This window comes from Accipiter gentilis, chromosome 4 (genome assembly GCF_929443795.1).
Source record: "Accipiter gentilis chromosome 4, bAccGen1.1, whole genome shotgun sequence".
Taxonomy (NCBI): Eukaryota; Metazoa; Chordata; class Aves; order Accipitriformes; family Accipitridae; genus Astur; species Astur gentilis.
Window position 1 is genome coordinate 28,525,156 of NC_064883.1, and position 18,397 is coordinate 28,543,552.

The 18,397-nt window shown below is 38.9% G+C and overlaps 1 protein-coding gene across 12 annotated transcripts in view; it reads left to right on the forward strand.

Annotated features, from left to right (window-relative positions):
* KIAA1217 (KIAA1217 ortholog) overlaps nt 1-18,397 on the forward strand; it is a 372,331-nt gene that overhangs the window by 287,573 nt on the left and 66,361 nt on the right. For 11 of the 12 annotated variants that reach the window (XM_049799191.1, XM_049799185.1, XM_049799195.1 and 8 more), the window contains 2 exons: nt 19-217; nt 5,692-5,785. In XM_049799191.1, coding sequence (XP_049655148.1) covers nt 19-217; nt 5,692-5,785 — 293 coding nt within the window. Of the gene's footprint in view, nt 1-18; nt 218-5,691; nt 5,786-11,442; nt 11,542-18,397 lie in introns of those variants that run through there. The other variant, XM_049799193.1, reaches the window with a different exon arrangement.

Genomic DNA, 18,397 nt, shown 5'->3' on the forward strand with positions numbered 1-18,397 from the left:
ATTATATTCTGCTTGTAGGTGTTTTATATCTTCAGTATGGAGATGAAACAAAGCAGTTGAGGATGCCGAATGAAATCACAAGCACAGACACAATCCGTGCCCTTTTTGTAAGTGCCTTCCCCCAGCAGCTGACAATGAAAATGCTGGAATCGCCCAGTGTGGCCATTTACATCAAGGATGAGAGCAGAAACATATACTATGAATTGTGTGATGTGAGGTAAGTAAACACAGAATTACAGCTGTTGGTTTTTTGTTTGTTTGTGTTTTTTTTGGTTTTGGTTTTTTTGTAGTGCACTTACAGAATAAAAAGGAGTGGAGTTGATAAGTATCTGACAGATAGTGGCCTGATACATAAAGGCATGTTCAGTGGTATCTGAGTAATATGGGACGTCTGGTCTGACACTGCCTTCAGCTGTAGGTGCAATATCTGTTGCACAAGCCATTGATAAATGGCATACCTTGTTCAAATATTCATATAATACATGCAAGTTCACATATTTAATATTTTATTGAATTTTAACTGAGACATAAATATTTAAAATACACAACACAAAATAAACATTTACGGCAAAACTGTTTTTTTCTTTGCTGGTAGTGCAAAGCCTGATCCTTGTGAGCTTAAATTTACAAATATGAATGTCACCAATATCCTCACAACAGTGCCAGTTCTGCATCATCTAACACTGCCAAAGGTCTGTGGCACTGGTGACCGCTGCTGCAGCAACCCCACCACCTTCCTGGTTTATGTCTGGATGCAGCAACTAATGCAGTCACTTCCCTTCACTAATTCAGAACTTGGTCAATAAATGATCTGACTACCATCTGGGTGCACCTTTCCATCCTTTATTTCAAGGGAGTGCAGCTGCATAATTAATCATATTCCTTCAGTCCTGATGTCTGTGCACTTTGAGCAGAAGGACCAGGTTCTCAAGGTCCCTAGAAGGTCTCAAATCATGCAGCAACAAAGCTCTCAGGCACACATCAGACATGTCACACTCTGTGAAGCTGTGCAGGGAAATATGGCGGGCCTTTGTGCCATCCTTTTCATAAGAAGTTACATGTTAAAAAGAATGGACAGAGGAGCATAACAAGATGAAGGAGAAAGCAGAAAAGGTGTTTCCTCTCTGCCAGTCTGCCACTAGTACAGGGAAATGATGTGAAAGTAAGAGAAGTGTACTGTCCACTGCTGCCTTGTTTCTTCTGGAGATCCTGTGGCTCAGGTGTTTCTCCATATCACGTTGTAGTTAAAAGAGCAAGTTGGAGCTTTTCTAGCCTTGCCACTTCCAATTCCCCCATTCCTCTTCTTAGTTTTTGAACAGCACCGCAGTCCATTTTCTCACCTCTGTCTTGCTCTCCTCAGGCTGTCTATCCAGTGTCTTGTCATTAGCCAGCCTCATGGACTTCACTTTCTGGTTTTGGTTTTGTTTTTTTTTAATCTTCCTGGCTTTACAGACTCCCACACCCCTGTTTGGCCACTGTAATGCCTATGTTAAGACCCATCTGATTTTTTGCATCATCATCATTCATCGTGTATTCAAGTTTCTTATACATCAAACAGTCTATTCACAAGATTGGATCAACCGATTAATTCAAGATAGGGCTTACTATGTCTCTGTTGCCAGGTGCATTATTGCCAACCATCATCTGGCCTATTGGCTCCTTTTCTCTCACTTTATCCCTCCATCTTCCCTCAAGTTTCAGACTAACAGTTTATGACTTCATCTCCTCCCTGCTCCTGAGAATGTGGTTGTTGATTATCTTAATGCCACGCCACCTTTTTTTCCCTTGCTCCCATTGCAGGCGTCGCTCTGCCAACCTCAGGCCTGGCTCGGTCCCAACATCTGCTTCCTCTGTTCCTATGCCTGTATTGTAGAGCATTTCTAGAGGAAATCCCACAACCCAGCTGACTTCCTCCATAACAAAATTCCCTCCTTCAGTTCTGCCACCCTTCTCACTAAGGAAACCTCAGCAATTCCAGCTTAATGGAGTCCAAAGCATGCACTACCAGCTGCATTTTCACCACCTTTGAATAATTTCCACAACAATTTCTCCATTTCTGTTCCTTACTCTTCACAAGATCTTGCCAGTGTCATCCCTCAGAGAACAGATGAAATGAAGTATCATTTTTCTGTCCTTTGCTTGCTGCGTCTTCCTTCAATTCTCTCCTTTCTTCCTTGTCTTAAATACAGGTGTTTCAGTCAACTCTTTAAGCTCACCACCTCCTTCAGAGGCTGTCTCACGTTCCTCTGTGCCTTGCATCCCTTGCTTTCTCTTTTTATTAATTTATTGCTCTATTAAAGTGCCTACTCTTACATTGCAAACATGTTTCTGTGCCTCCCAACAAAACTGTCCCTGGACACAACATACATTTCCACTTCCCACCCCATCACCTTTTTCTCTTGCACTGAGCAGTCACTACAACTGTTGACGGGAGTTTTACTCTTCTAATTCTGTCCTAGACCCATTTCCAACTTGTCTGGGGTTTTATTCTTCTAATTCCAACTTGTCTTTTGTTCCCTACTGTTCCATTGCAGTTGTCAAAGTCACCAAATGGCCGGCTTTTGTGAACTCCTTTTTTATCTTGGATGCCTCATGTACTGACAATGTTTTCTTCTTGAAACTTTTATCTCCCTTTGTTTCAATGGCTGGTCTTTCCTGATTTCTTCCTGTCTCTCTCCTCTCCTTTCAGGTACCGCATGAGATGTCCTCTTCTCAACCATTGATTTTCTGTTGTGTTTTTTCAGGGCTTTGTCCTCTGTCTTTTTCCTTGTCTTTACTTGTCTCCATCATCTTATCCCTGTGGATTAGTTGAATTATCAACTACCTGGTTGACTCTTCCATTTATTTTTCTGTCTCTCCTGTAGGATGGGATTCATCTGACCAAATGGAGATTTTTACATCCACATCCACATTTTGAGCTGGTTGTGATTAATCCTATAACATTGTCTGATAAATTATACATGCTAGAGAACCTAGCTGTTGATGTCTTCCCTGTGAATGCCTGTAGCTGGATGACATGAATCCTACCTCTTCTGTCCAAACTAAAATCTTGATCTCCTCTTTTAATATAGTCTCATGGGCCATTAGTTTCAGCCTAGCTTATGTTGCCCTTCATTAGGCTATCATATTTCTTCCCCTTGTCTGCCTTTTTTTTTTTTTTTTTTTTTAATCCCTGGGGACAAAGCACTATCTTTCTACTTAAGCTCATAACCTGGTCCTTTTCTTAAAGTGGTTCGGGGCTCTGCATCCAGTGTAGTTTTCATTTTTTTTCTGCATAACATCCCTATGATGCAGCCTTTCCTTCCCCACCACGTAGTGAAAAAACACTCAGCTAATTCATCAGCTCTTTAATAGCAGCTGCTGTAATCGTCTTTTCTTGGCAGTTAGCACAGGTAATCTGCTTCACTCTTACCCATTCAAATGAAGCAACAAAGATTATTCTCCTAGTTTGACAAGCAGGCTGTTTCACATGCTTTTTTTTCGTTTGTCCTCCGACTGTATCTTTTCCATCTCATTAAATATAAACTACTTGTCTTCATTATGAGTGCTCCTCCAAGCCCACTTCAACACTACTTTTCACTTCTTGTTCAGTACCAAGTGCCATCTGCTTCCACTTAGTGAATAATGGCAACTTGCATTCTACATGTCTTTAATTTTCAAACAAGTGCCTTCACGCTCGCTCTCGGGCAGTCCTCTAACATGCTTGGAAGGCGTCCTCTGCAGACATCCGCAAAGCCACCGTGTTGGTCTCCTTCCCGCTCTCTCTCTTGCACTGCCTACTCCGAGCATGACTGTGGTCCCAGGATCTGCTTATTGCTCCTCTGGCTTGAGAGACTATGATGTTCTTATTTCTTTTTGTTCCCTTATCTTTCTGCAGCTATCCTGTTGTCTTTTGTGTCTTCTATTCATGTTGTAAGCTGGTGAAGAGGTTGTATTCCTGGGGTGTTTATACAACACACACAGATCAATGAGGCCTTTGAACATGCCAAGGGCATCTGGGAGCTACAGTAGTGCAAATAATAGTAATAATAAAAGTACGGTAATATATACCTGTTATCAGTAATGTTTATCTTTGAATAGCAACATGAGGTGAAACAGAATTCACTTCAGAGATCAAATGCCGAGTATTTTGGTGCTTTGCCTTGCAGCAATGTTTTACTTTAAAGTGTCATGTTTCTACAAGAAATATTTACAGAGAACACTTTTAAAGTTAGTTGAGGTGCCATCTCATAGCCATCAGACAGAAAAGACAGCAGATAAAATTTATTTAAATGAATAATATACTGTTTCTTGAACTGAAGATGAGAGAGCTTGCTTTGTATTGAAAAGAACACATTTCCAGGTCTGAGGCAGAAAATGGTAACTGAGACTCCCAGTGCAAGTCTCAAAGCAAAAGGGTCATGTCTGCAAGATGGAAAACAGTTTATGTTACCATAAATAATTGAAGAACTTGAACTTGCCGCAAGGTAGCTATTTTCCTATGCAGTCTACAAGTAAACACTCATAAATACTAAACTTCTCATCAGCCAGTTCTTAAACAGAAGGCACTGATCTGTCTCTTAAGCTGTGGCGTGTCTTTAATAACTACTTGACATCTACAACAGCAGCACACGTTCTGACTAGCTACCCATTCAAAGCAATCACTGATTGTAATATGACATTGTAAGAAAGAAATTGGACCTGCCCAAGAATCCTTTCCTTCATTTTTAAATGATAATACCAGTGATTAGGATCGGTTCACTAGACTTGTAGCTGCACCTGGAGGAAAGGAATTCAGTCACATGCGTAAGTAAATTCTCTAGAGACCACTACTGGGAAATGAAAGGAATCGTAGCTTTGAAAGGACATAAGTGAGCATAGATTGGAGGCTTTGCGACTGATTAAATGTGAACAAGAAATCAGCAGAACTCAGTGCAAGTGTCTAAGACATAAAATTATTGGAAGGTAGGTTTTGAAACAGAAAACTGCTGTCATCTAACTCTTTTGTAAATGTAGTAGTTCAAAAATGAACTAATCAATGACAAAGTGTTGGGTCCTAATTAAACAAAAATATTCTCTTAAGGCTTTCCATCTAAACCATTTCTGTGGTAGCTTTCATCAAAACTTTTGCATGCTTATTTGTTTTTGTAATTTGTATTTTTTCCCGAAAAAACCCTTTCTTTATTATAGATAAAGTTTAGAGGAAGGATTTATCTGCTACTGAATTTTGAGCTTTTGTGGATTTTTTTCAGGTTTGTGAACAAACTGATAATTAGAATTGCCTCAAGAGTAATTGCAGTTAGAAAGACTGCTTTTCTTTTGATATCCTTGCTTCTTAGAATAGCAAAAATTCACGTGGGCTGAGTACACAATAAAACATGTAAATATTAACTAAATCCTTTTGAGTGCCATGTAAATGTTGAAGCTCTATTGTCTTCAAAGTGTTTTCACTCTATGGCAGGATCTTGAAAGAGTCTTAACACTATCTAATTTTTAAGGGTGTGGATTTGTAGTGAAAAAATAATACTTCCCATGGGAAAGAGAATCAAAGTAGGCTTTTGTTTGTTTGTGTGTGTCTAAATTATGGCATTTAGGTTTTTCTTATAGGTCAGCTGCAGACCTACTATGTTTGTCTGTTACCTGAAACTTTCAGGCAACAAAATAAATAAAACTACTTTCATCTGTTACCATTGCTGATTCTTTTGATTCCAGGAATATTCAAGACCGATCTTTCCTTAAAGTATACAACAAAGATCCTGCACATGCATTTAATCACACTTCCAGAGCTGTAAATGGAGATATAAGGGTAAGTACTAGTGCTGCATTTATATTCCTCTTTCCTCCAGCTTTTATGTTAAATGTTTAAATTCTTAACTGTAGTATGTACACAACAATTCATAAGGTTGAGGGAATATGTATGACACATATACAGAAGAGGGAATTGATAATGCTTACCATAAGGTTTCTTAACTGCTTTGCTTTTTCCAATTACTTGCCCTGAGCATTAACAGGTTTTTTGTTCTTGTTTGCTAGCGTTAAAGCATGTGAATCAAAACATAGCCTTTAATTACTTATTTCGGGACACAGACAATGCTCAGAGTTTATACAACTCCTTACTTCATGTTTCCAAACCTTTTACAGTGAAGTATGACGTGGTGTTAGTTCACTCCAGCAAGGCTTCAGCGCAGACTGCTTTGCAGTGGCTGAGCAGATGTACCTAGCTTGAAGTCTGCTGAAACACTTTGTAAATGACCATTTCAAATAGGAAATTCTGATAAATACCTGTTGTGGTGTAAATGGTTTTGTCTTTTTCTAAAATTTTCTACCTGCACTGAACAAGGACTAGGGCATTTGCATTTTCAAGTGAACATTTTGTATCGGGAAACTATAGGGAAGGCATCTGAAACATAGTAGGTTTCTTGCTGTGGCTGGCTCTATCTTTTGCTGGACTGTTACCTCCCACCTTGATGGCAGCTGTGTGGCACCTCTGCCACTGTGTTACCCGCAGCCAATGTTGCAGGAGGAAGGGGTGGTGGTATTACACAGCCTCACCTCCTCCCCACCCGTCCTAGGTCTGTCCCCAGGAAACGATACAACCGCATGAGCTCAATGGAGCCGGAAGGGAATGCCCATACTGTCCTACCTGCTTTGTGGCTTTTATGTGTGCTCTAAAGCTGATTCCACTTGCACGGAAAATTTCCTGTGATGTGATTTGCTTAATTGTACGTTTGCTTCTTGGTTGCATTATCAATTCTGAGCATGTCTTACTGCTTTATTATTAATATTTCATGTAAGCAATTCTGCTGTTTCAACAGTTTAGGGGCTCATTATTTTAGAAAGATTGCAATAGTTTGTTTACAGGCAGTATTCTCAACCACCTCTCATTTATGTACTTCAATTGTAAAATGGTCCTTTTGATAGGTCAGATATCTAATTACTTGATTATTCACACTGCTGCACACACAACATGGGAGAGCAAATAGATGTGCTTCAAAGACCTGATGTGATAGTTTTTAGTGTCTTCTTTAAGGTCCTGAAATTCTTCAATTCTAGTTATAGTCCTGTAGTAGTAACTGGATGTATCTGATACATCTCATTCATATCTGAAGGCATGACATACTATCATTGTGCATTAAGAAATTAACTCGTGTAACAATTTCACTGTGGCTTTATGAAGTTATGCTATACTGTTCTTATTCCATGTGCAGTGGATGCTGAATGTACCTACTGTGGCTTTATTTGTGCTCTAGACCTGTTTTCAGATATGGTTAACTACTGTGTTAGCTACGTAGATTCAAAAGTAAAGATTACTTCTTTGGCCCTCTTCCAGGCGTTTACTGCCAAACAGAGTTGTTTTGAACACAGGTGCTGCTTCTGTGCAAAAACTGTAATAATTTGTATTGCTTATTTTAAAATACCATGTTGTACAACAGATATGCACACTTGACATCTCCTGATTAAGCCTGAGTTATCTCTCTTCGGCCGTAACTCGGAATTAATGGTGACAGAGCGATGACCTTAGCAGAAGTGGTGATTTCATGGTAGAATATTGTGTTTTGCTCTGTTGAAATGCCAAAGATGCCATTTCAAAATTCTGTGCATCCAACAAAACAGCTGCTTTCTCATTTGGCTTTTACTTTGCATTGGCAAATTTCTTGTCTTTCTGGTCTGAGAGGTGAAGTCAGAGCCAGGACAGGGGCTTTGTGGCGAAACATGCAAAAAATCTTCCCTTTGATCTATGTGAACTTCTGCACTTCAAAGTTATGAGCATAGAAACAAGCGACTTCTTGAGCTCCGGAAATAATGAAACCTGTTTGTCTAAGGATGTGTGTCTTCTGGTTGGGTTCTTCCTTGTGCAGCAACACTCAGATCCTAACTGAGGCTTTTCCCAATGTGGAAGGTTGTGATAATGCTCTCTCCAATGCTCATCCTCTGGAATCTAAAAAGCTGGAGTACACACTGCAACTTTTCCTCTATTCAGTAGAAGTACTGTAGGATCTTCTCGCAAATCTCTAATTTGGCAAAATTTGTAGAGACATAGTAGTCTAATGGTTTCTACCCTTTGGCTAAATCTGGTTTGAAATTTGCCTGCAGATTCACAGGTTATTAGGTCAGGGGAGACAACCACCAAAAAGCAGATGGATTATCTATCTCTCTTTCCTTAGCAAACCAGATTAAAGGGGTTGGAAATGTGGGGGACTAAGTGAGAAACATGTACATTTTATGTACTGGTATTGCATGGTACCCAAAAGATTGTGGAAAAACCTTTGCTTCTCGTCCCTCCTTCTGTGTTTGTGCATCTTTGCATTGGGTAAATTGATGTTCTTCAATTTCACATGATATATGAGTGCTGAATTCACTACAGTGGGAAGAGGGTAGTAACTCTTGTAAACACTGTGCTCTGCATCATGGTTAACTGTTGCAAAAAAAAAAATAATACAGAAAAGCAGCTTATTGTCAGACTGGTTGAAAGAACAGTATTTAGAATATCATGAATTAGCCATTGTAAGTGCATTTTTTCCATGGTGATACTGTGAGTGTGGTTGTATCTCCTGCCATATGTGAGTTAAGGCTTTGTTTTTTTGAGGTTTGGGAAAGTTTTGCCTTTACAGATTTTTCTACTGTTTGCTTTCTTGTCCCTTTGGAACCTTTATCCCTGGGTTTGATGATGTTCAGGCTTCTATTCATGTGATTTATAATCATTTCCATGTAACAGACCCAAAATAATCTCAGAAAATAATGTTAGCTGCCAGCTGGGACACCTGTTTTAACTACCAAACAGATGTGAGACCTGTATAAGAATTGGCAGTAACACTTGAAGTATTAAGTATTATCCATATGGACAAGAAGACTCAGAATGTGCGAGGAATGTGGGATGTGTGAGTTTCGTATCTCCTATCAAACTGCTCAGCTTTCACGTCCATTAATTCTAATTTTCCTGGTCTTCTTTCTGTTTCATGCATTTTTCTGAATGGGTTGTGTTTGAGAAAAGGGAATTTGTTTGGGGTCTAAGCAAGCTCTAAAGGACAGTTTCTCTTTAAATCCTTCAGAGTGCCTTAGTTGCTTACTGATACTGCGCCATGGCCATTTACAACTTGATGAGCTTGGTTTGTTTGACAGGTCTGCCATGCCGAATGCTGTTCAAGCAAGAGGTAGCCACATAGTGCCATCTCACTGAATATTTGTGTTTGTGCTCTTCCTTTTTTTATACTTCCTTTCCCCAAATGTACACTAAAAATCTGTAGCAGCTGCTTTCTTTGGAAAAATGTATCTTCACATTGCTGCATTTCTTCAGTTATTCCTTTGCCTGAGCTTGTAACGTTTATCAGCACTTTCTAGCTCTCTGTGCAACAATACTTTCTTTTGGCAAAATACTGTCTCGTGTCCAAATGTTTAGATGATCTTTTTATTCTCTCTGGTACTGTTTTGAATTCTAGTGCAAATGCATGTACACAGCCATGCTGATCAGTGCCGTTAGAATTAACGTTTGTGACTTGCATACATGCGAAGGGCAAAAGGCTTTCTCAGACTTACTAGGTGTAGGGTCCAGGTTGCCTCTGTTCTCACATTCAGCAGTAGTGTATAGATAGAACGTCAGTAGATGACACTAAAGAACTGACGATGGATTTTCGTATGTTGCTGAATGAATTTAATTTCTTTGGAAGTGTCACAGCTCCTTTTATCCTGGGTTGTTGCTGTGAGCCCCTGGTGATTCCAAGTGGAAGTGACTCCCCCACTAAATGTGCACAGCGTATTTATTTTCTGTCCTCATTCCCTACACCCTCCTTATATGGAGTGGTTAAAAGGGGAAGAATCCTAAATTATAATCTTCCTCTTCTGTCATTGCAACTTGTCTGTGTTTCTGGTGGCACAGTCGGATACTAATAATGTTGGTTTATGCGGTGGTTTGTGTTGGGCTTCATCTGTCCTCCAATTTTGAGAATCGGGAGGGAATTTTTACTTCATAACAAACCAGTGGCTATTTTCCTTGGCAATCTTTCTCTTCCCAACCACCTGCCCTAAAGTCTGTGGGTTACACTTTGTTTTAAAATGTCCTAGACCCACCATGTTTTTGCTTAATTCCCTGACTTGCTTAAGACTGTAGCAGGTCAGTGCTTCATCCCAGACCTCTGTTGGGTGGGTGAGGCCAGAATATCCAAAGAATGCTTCTTGTGGCTGCTGTTGTATCGAGGTACTCTTTGAGGTGTTTGGGATTTTTTTTAGAGACTGTTTCTCCTAAAGAACAATTTGGGCAAGCTGAGTCAGAGCTGAGCTGCGGGAGCTGGGGGTACCTGGAAACTCCACATTTTCTGGGAGTTAGAATGGTACAAAGGTGATGATGTTCCTGGCAGCGATGGGGGTTTGGGCTGCCAAGGTGAGAGAGGATGAGTTAATATGAGTTGTACAGTAAAACAAGACAGACATTTGATAAGTTGGGTAAACTGTTGTGCTGAATAGCTTTTATTAACGAAATTGCACAACAGCAGCTTTTCATTTTTCCCCTGTAAGTGCCTGGCTAGCAGGTTGCTAACAATTTAACTCTCTAGAGTTAGATGCAATTTATGAACTTAAAAAAACCCTACAAGTGCTAAAACCCCTCAAACAACTCCCCAAGAATTTAAAGCATCCAAGGACCCTGAAATTCAGTGCTGGTTTGCAGGAAATATAGATAATAAAAGCAGGATCATGCTTCTGTGTTCTTAAGGTACCTGTAAACATACATCCAGCTTCTTTGAGATGTTTAACTTCTTTTCATTGAATTGATTGTGATCTTAACATCAGTAAACATAAAAGCTGCAAATGCTGCCAGCATTACATTTGTTCATTGCATAATACAGATGGAAAAAAAACAAAACTAAAAACCAAAAACAGCTCCTTGAACTATGTAGAGGTATTTAGAACAAAATTATTTGTTGGAAAAGAATTCAAGCAATAAATTGGGTGAATGCATTTTAGTGCTAGGATGCCTATAGGACAGCATTTATATAAGTTGCCATGTGCTTGCCTTACTGATCCTATTACTATAAAACTTTGTTTTCTTTTGGGAAGAAAAAGAAAAAAGAAAAAGCAAACTCTAATACCTCTATTATCTGATAGAGACCTTCCAAATGATACAAATCTCATCTTTCCTGCTGTTTTGCTGTCTGCTTTTTCTAATGCTCTTTTTGTCATTGAGAGGTTATGACAACATGAGCCATATTGTATTTATAAACATCACGTGTTTCCTTGATATGACTTGCAGTGTCTGCCAAACAGAACACATGGAAGAAACATTTCTCATTAGCTCAGCATTGGTTTTGGTTATACTGATTTCCGGGACAGGAAAAATGCCTTCCTTACTCAGATTTAACTTTCATACAGTAGAAGGAAAGCCTCTGAGTGTCCATGAAATCTCTTGAACAGAGACGCTGCAGCTCTTTTAGCCCACATACTTTGTCTGAAGGAAAGAGCAAAAGCAGTTTATTTTAAAGGAAGATGTAATGGCATGTATTGCTGAAACTAATTCTGAATTAAAATACCTGCCAAAGTCGTCTAGAAACGGAACTCACGAGGAGATGTAAGGTAAGATGATGTTTATAAATAATGAAAGATATCTAATTCCTTTTCTTCTCCCCCCCCCCCCCCCAACTAAAAGATATTTTCAGATTAACTGGAATTTAAATCAGAACAATGAATACTGTTTCTTTTTCCTTAAGCCATATGAGAAAATAAATGTTTAATTGCTTTCTAAATCACCAAACTCGACTCTCAGATTTTATGTCTAGTTTCAAACCTACATATTAAACATAAAGAGTTATTCTCCAACTTGCCATTACAAATCTTGCTGAGATTTGAACAAAATATATAAAAGAAGTCTCTGATGTTCTGGATTTTTTTTTTTACTGATATGGATTTTACTACTTTTGCTTTGAATGGGTTGTCAGTAGTTGCCAATTATTTATGCAACTACAGAGCTGCAGACACTGAGAAGTAGCTGCATCAAATCAGACTGTGATGAAAGACTGTAAATGTACCTGTTCTCTTTCATTCATACGTCCTTTGATATACAATACCTACTGCTTTATAAAGCCTATGGTAGTGGGAAAGTGGATAGAATTTTAAGGAAAAAATATTTTTTTAATTGTAACTACACATAAACCAATATGTAAATCTCAAATGTTATCTGGCAAGAAGTTGGTCTGTTTAAGTATACAGATTCTGTATTACAGTTGGATGGATACTGCATCGTGGCTTTTTTTAATACGATGCCTATATATGCTTTGGTGTATTATATCTATTTCACAAATTGTGTGTAAGGAATATAACTGTGTAGATCCTAATATTATACCAATATTTTAAAAGATATCTTTTTTAAAAATTTTCAAATAATGAGGATGGATTTTAAGTTTGTATCAAGCTGGCCATTGAAAGAAAGTGTCATGTTTTTGATATTAAACTGTTCAAGGAACATGAGTTTGCCGCACCCATGCAGTAATCTTCCAGTTAGTCTAAGAGGAGTGTCATATGGTAGATATCACAAACCAGTTACCTGGAAACTCCCATAGAGTTTTGTCTGTGGAAACAGATCAACTTGCAACCACAATACAGTTGTTTTAGTGGAATTTTTAGGGAGAGAGTTCTTTATTTCCCACTAACAGGCCTGTATTCAAGCTAGCCTGCCTTTCATGTTGAGGTTTGCTTAGAGCTTGGCCTGCAGCTGATGAAGTTACTTAATGACAACATATGATCCATCTTGTGTGAAAGTCCCTTCAGCCCTTCATTAAAATTAGAAGTCTTATCTCTCACATAAGTCTGAGGTTCTCAGGCAAAGCTTTTGCTGCCTTCAGGGAGCTTGCCCTGAATAAAAACATAAGTATTGGATTTGAGTCCAGTTTTATTGTCTACCAGTTTCTGGTTTTATTCTTACTCCACCTCTTTTTACATAATTTTCCTTGTTCCAATTCTTTAGATGTTTTATTTTTTTCTTTTTTTTTTTTTATTCTCTGCCCTTGCTTTTAGTAGAACAAGTTGCACTAATTTGGCTGTTTAGTTGAAATTCCTAAGTAGCTGACAGAGTCAGATGTTGCCAGAGCTCCTTAAACACATTGACAGATGATTAAAATGCTCATGTCTGTGACCTCCCTTGTTAGGAGGGGAGGTCCTCCTAGCTTCAGGTAGCTTCAGGTAGCTTATCTGAATTGCCGGAGTCCCGTAAGCCAAAGTCCAACCAAGCTTTATGGCTTCCAGTTTGGTTTCCGAATGAGCTGTTACTTGAACAGGGGTTAAAAGTCACTTTGTGGAGGTGGATGTTTTGGTACCACAGTCCCTAGAACCCAAATAAAGTTAGAAGCAGTGTTTTTTCTTCTTCAAACCTGCCATTCACTTGTCATTCAGGACCTTAGCTTTCCCAACAAGTTTTTCACAAGTCCAAAATGTGATACTTCATGATCATGACCCAAATCCTCCACTCTCCACTGAGTCTTCACTTCAGTATATTATTAGTTACCTGCCTCTAGATAAGCCTAATCAATAGTAAAGAAAATTAATTCTGTCCCTATCTTTCTTTTAACAAAGAGGAGTTAACCAGTACCTGGTGTCTAGGAGAACACAGCTACATATCTGAGGACCTTGGTTCTTCTCCATATTGGATTGTACTTTTTCTAATAAGGGCTCTGGAAAACTAATCAGACTTCTGAAAATATGAGCAGTAAAAATATCTTTTCTTGGATACATGTTAAGATTTGGGGTTAAAAAAAGCCTCAGTTGGCAAAAGCAAGACAGTTGCAAATATCAGCAGGCAACAGGACTCCATGAGAAATGACGTGATGCTGAAATAATTTTTTGTGTGAATATATGCCTTCCTTACATCATTGCATATTAGAACTCCATGTGACTAAGTGCAAAGACTGAGAAGGTGTGTTGGGTAAAGGGCTACTATAGATATCTTGAACTTAGGATAAACTAGGGTTTTTACTTCAGTCATGCTGACCAATTCATATATTTTTTTGGATAGAAGTAAATAAAATGAAAAGAAAATGTAGGGCTCAAACAGTATAGGAAGAAATTTGTGAGCTAAGAAGACTCTTAATTGAGGCACTGATAGCACCTCTAATATTGCAAAAGATGTACTTACAACTGCAAATACTGCTGGGCCTTATAGCTATGAGGTGCCGTGCAGCTTGCACACTTAAGTTGCAAAATCCAGTTGTATATAAGGCTTTCGTGACCATTTCTCCTGCTGATAGTGCTGACTTCAAAATGCAGCACAGCAACTTATTTCTTCTGATTTTCTATGTCCTTATATTGCAAGAACAGCTGGCTACAGGTGTAAACATGCTGCTCAGGTATTTTAACTATCAGCTGTGTTTTATAACATTTTTATATTACTTATATCCTAACCTATTCCATATATCTGTAATAGAAATTGTATTTTGACTCAGTTCTTTGGTAATGCCAGATGAAACCAAGGGTTTCCTTTATGTTCATTTAACCATACCAACTTGTTCAGTTTTATTTGGCTTCAGTGCAGTGAGAAGAGATACAAATATGGAACAAAAATAAGAGCTGAGTCGTTAGTACAGCGAGTCAGAAAGCCATGCATTTATTTTGATTTATGAGTGCAGTTACTAACAGTATTTCTTTTTTTAAAGAGCAGAAATCTGATATACAGCATATTTAAACCAAATAAAAATGCTGATCTGTACCAGAACTGTACATGTTTGAAACTATTCCTTTTTTGGAAAAAAAAAAGGGATGACCCCATCAGTTCAGTGATGCCCTGAGGAAGTGCTGAAATTGAGACTGGTCTGAAGGGTTTGGCTCCCTGTGTTGGTGGAGGCTGTCTATGTTATGTGAGCATGATGTGCTCGATCTCTTCAAGTAGAATGGGGAGAGAGGAGGAAATGCTTGCTGCATCTTCATGAATTACATGACTCCTGTTTGTTCTCAGAAAATTCTACCTAAAAAAGCAGCTGCAGAAAAGCAAAAGAAACAAACAGTTGGTTTGAATGCAGCACTAGTTATGAGGGGTGTCATAATGTTAACTTTAAAAAAAAAAAATCAGTAACAGCTTTTATATGTTCAGTCCAAACAGTCTAGTAGCTTATGGGATGGGTGGGCCATGCTACACTGATGAGATAAATGTGGATATTGGCAAACTAATGATGTAATTATGTAAATCCAACCTTTTTAGGATTGAAATGTGTTATGTTTCAATGTGTTTATATTTTTGTCATTTGTGATAACACCCTGAAAAATCTTGGCTGAAATGCCAAGAGGTTTCTTAGTGTACTCACCATGCTATTCTGTCTGGAAAGTACACTAAGGCAGCATAGGAGAATCAAGCATGGGAGATTTATTAACGTCTCTCTGCTTAATTGGATAATTTTAACTTTTTTTTTTTTTAACTCTCACATTCCATTTGTTTGTAGGAAATGAAATACACTTGTAAATATGCAGAAATGAGTGCCTGTTCACTGCTCTGGATGATTGTCTTGCCGATCAGGAATAAAGTAATGCAGACTGGTAGCAGGGAGATAGCTCAAACAATGAAATGTTGCTGGGGGAATAAACCTCCACACAGAGGCACTGTGATTTCAGTCAGGCCAATGCGAAATGTGCTACATCTCGTGCATCATTTTTCTCAGACTGCCTAAAGCATGGCTAGACTGGCAGCCCACATGGGTCTGCTCTGGGTCAGGCTTTACATGGCCTTGTGCTCTCATCCCTTCCAAGCAGAGTTCACCCACTGTGTCACCCAAGTTGTTTCACTGACAGCTAATCTGTGACAATGTCAACTAGGGAAAGTCAACAGGTTTAGTACAGGTGTAACCAGGCTAGTCCAAATATAAAGCCTGCTCCCCTACCTAGATTTAAGCTGATGCATGTTGTAAGCTCAACATTATATGGCAAGAAGTGTAATATTGCTTTCCCCTTATCTTTCTGTTGGATTCTTGATTTACACCTGAAAAAAGGTGGTCTTAGTCTAGGAATGGGAATGGCCGTTGGACATTATGATGACCAAAGAGCTCTTGATGTGGAAGTGTGCTTGGGGTCATAAGTCTGTGTGGTCAGGGGGTTGATAACATGATGGAATTGATATGGGAAAAAGTTTTCTGACAAGTAAGGGCTGCATGCACATATGACATGTCTCACCACTTGTCAGAGCTTGGTAGTGATTTCATCAAGCCAGAATTTCTCTTGTCCCCCACTAGTGACGAGACCTGTACAAAAGGCAACAGCCACCTCAGCATTATCTCTCAGCCCTCAGCCCCACTGCATGTCGAGTCTCAGAGATGTTGCACTAAGGCCTGACTCGTAGAGAGTTGTTATTTTCTGCAACGTCTGAAGGAGATGAAGCTGTTGTGAACCTTAACTACATCTTCAGTGGGAATGGCTAAACTAAATGCTAGGTTTCAAAAGCCATTTGTAGCATTAAAGTGCATCTCAAATATCTTTGCTTTGAATATGAGAGTGGATTGCAAAGGCAAGTAGTTGTCATAGCTTCTTAGCCCATGTCCTCAAGCATTCACAGGTCACCCCAGCTGCCATTTACTTCAAGTGCTCTGCTCACTTCTTTCCTAAAAAACACCCTCATGTTCTGACCACCCCTGCCAAAAAACCCACAAAACCTCAGAATATTAACCCAAACTAAAGAAGTTTATGTTGGATGTATTTTCTCCTTTCTCTTCCCTCTTCTTCCTTTCTTCCTCTCTCCCTCCCATGCCTGCTATGCTAGGCTACAGCGTTGCAATAAGAACTAATGCAAAATCTTCTAACATTGAAGAAAATTTGCATTAGTTCATGTATTTCCACTCTCGTTCTGTTTTCTCATTCTTCCATTGAATTTTTTTGTTGAATTTCCCTTCATATGCTACAGGCTCTTTAACTCCTCTTTTTCTCATCAGTTCCTCACCTCCTAGCTTAAGTTTCCTATTTTTGTTTCTTTGTTATTTATTATCCCTTTCTTGTTTCCCTATTTAGTTGTCAGCACTCCATCTCCAACATTACCCTCTTTCATCTCTGGCCTCTTTCACAAACTCCTATTACTGTCCTTTACCCCATTTCATTCCCTTTTTGTTTAGTCTTTTTTCCTCTTTCTTCTGTAGTTTTACACTCCAAATTCCCTATTACCTTGCCATAGAATTCTTCTTTACCTACTCTATCTCTTCCTAGTGTCACAGAATCATAGAATCATTTAGGTTGGAAAAGACCTTTAAGATTGAGTCCAAGTCATGAGTTATATATTAGTTAAATATTAGTTAAATGTTTGGAGCATATGCCTCTTGCTAATTTTTATTAAAATTTCTGCATTACATATGGACTAAGCAGGAAAAACTTCATGCTACAAACTCAGTCCTCTACATTCAGGCTTTAAAAAGTTTAGGCATAAGCAAATGTGCTAATGGTTGGACAGAGGAAGAGGAGAATGAAAAGTGGAGGTGCTTCTATATTGGTCTGTTGATAAAGAAATAATGTTTATTACCAGCTTCAGGCTAGAGAACCTTAATTCTTAGCTCAGTCATCAAACAGGAACCACAGGCCAGGTTGGATCCACCAAGGTGGATCACAGCGAAGTTCATTGCATGGACTAGTAAGCAGCAGCTGGAATGGAGCTGCCATTATCCCTTCTAGTTATAGTATCTCAGGCTTGACTTATAAAGAAAAAAAAAAGGAAAAAAATAGAAAGAAAAACAGAGGAGGGAGTGAGCTAAATGAAAAGACATATGGGCAGGCTCACTATAGAGAATTAGGAAAAAACTCTAGTCCTTATAAGCTTAGGGTAGAAATTGCTGCCCATTGCAGTCAGTGGCGAGAGGTTGGGAACACCAAAGGGCAGCTTGTCCCACCAGCCTTTAGGGGGAATGAGCTGACTCTGGAGGGTGCCTGGCTGACTGTCTTTTAATGCAACATTAGGTGAGACAAATCCTCAATACAGAGCAACTAATAGTGCCGTCTTAACTTTTGAGAGGTGCTTAATGCATATATGTCTGCGATACGTACTGTGATACTTTCCTATAGCTAGGAAAATGTCTTTGTTTAAATCAGTACAGAAATGAGGGGGAAGCATGAGGTTTAAATTACAGGGTAGAGAGACAGACTGCAGACCTGACGTAATAGTTCAGTTTTGCAGAACCTTCTTCATGCGACTCCAGTGAGAGTTGGCTATATTTGCTCTAGTAAACTTAAAATAAATGTTTGAGAGCCTGGAAACTCTCCAGCACAGGATTTCCCACTTGTACTTGCTTGCCTTTAATTTTTTAAATCCCTAAAAATCTAGAATTCCTCATTATGTTGATCTGCCATCACCAAAGGATAGGCCAAAAATGTACTGCTGGTATGCAAAACATATATGTATGTATGTATACATAATGTTAATATACATGTTACAATGAAGCATTGCTCTCTTGGAGCTCAGATACTCGCTTGTATGCTGGTT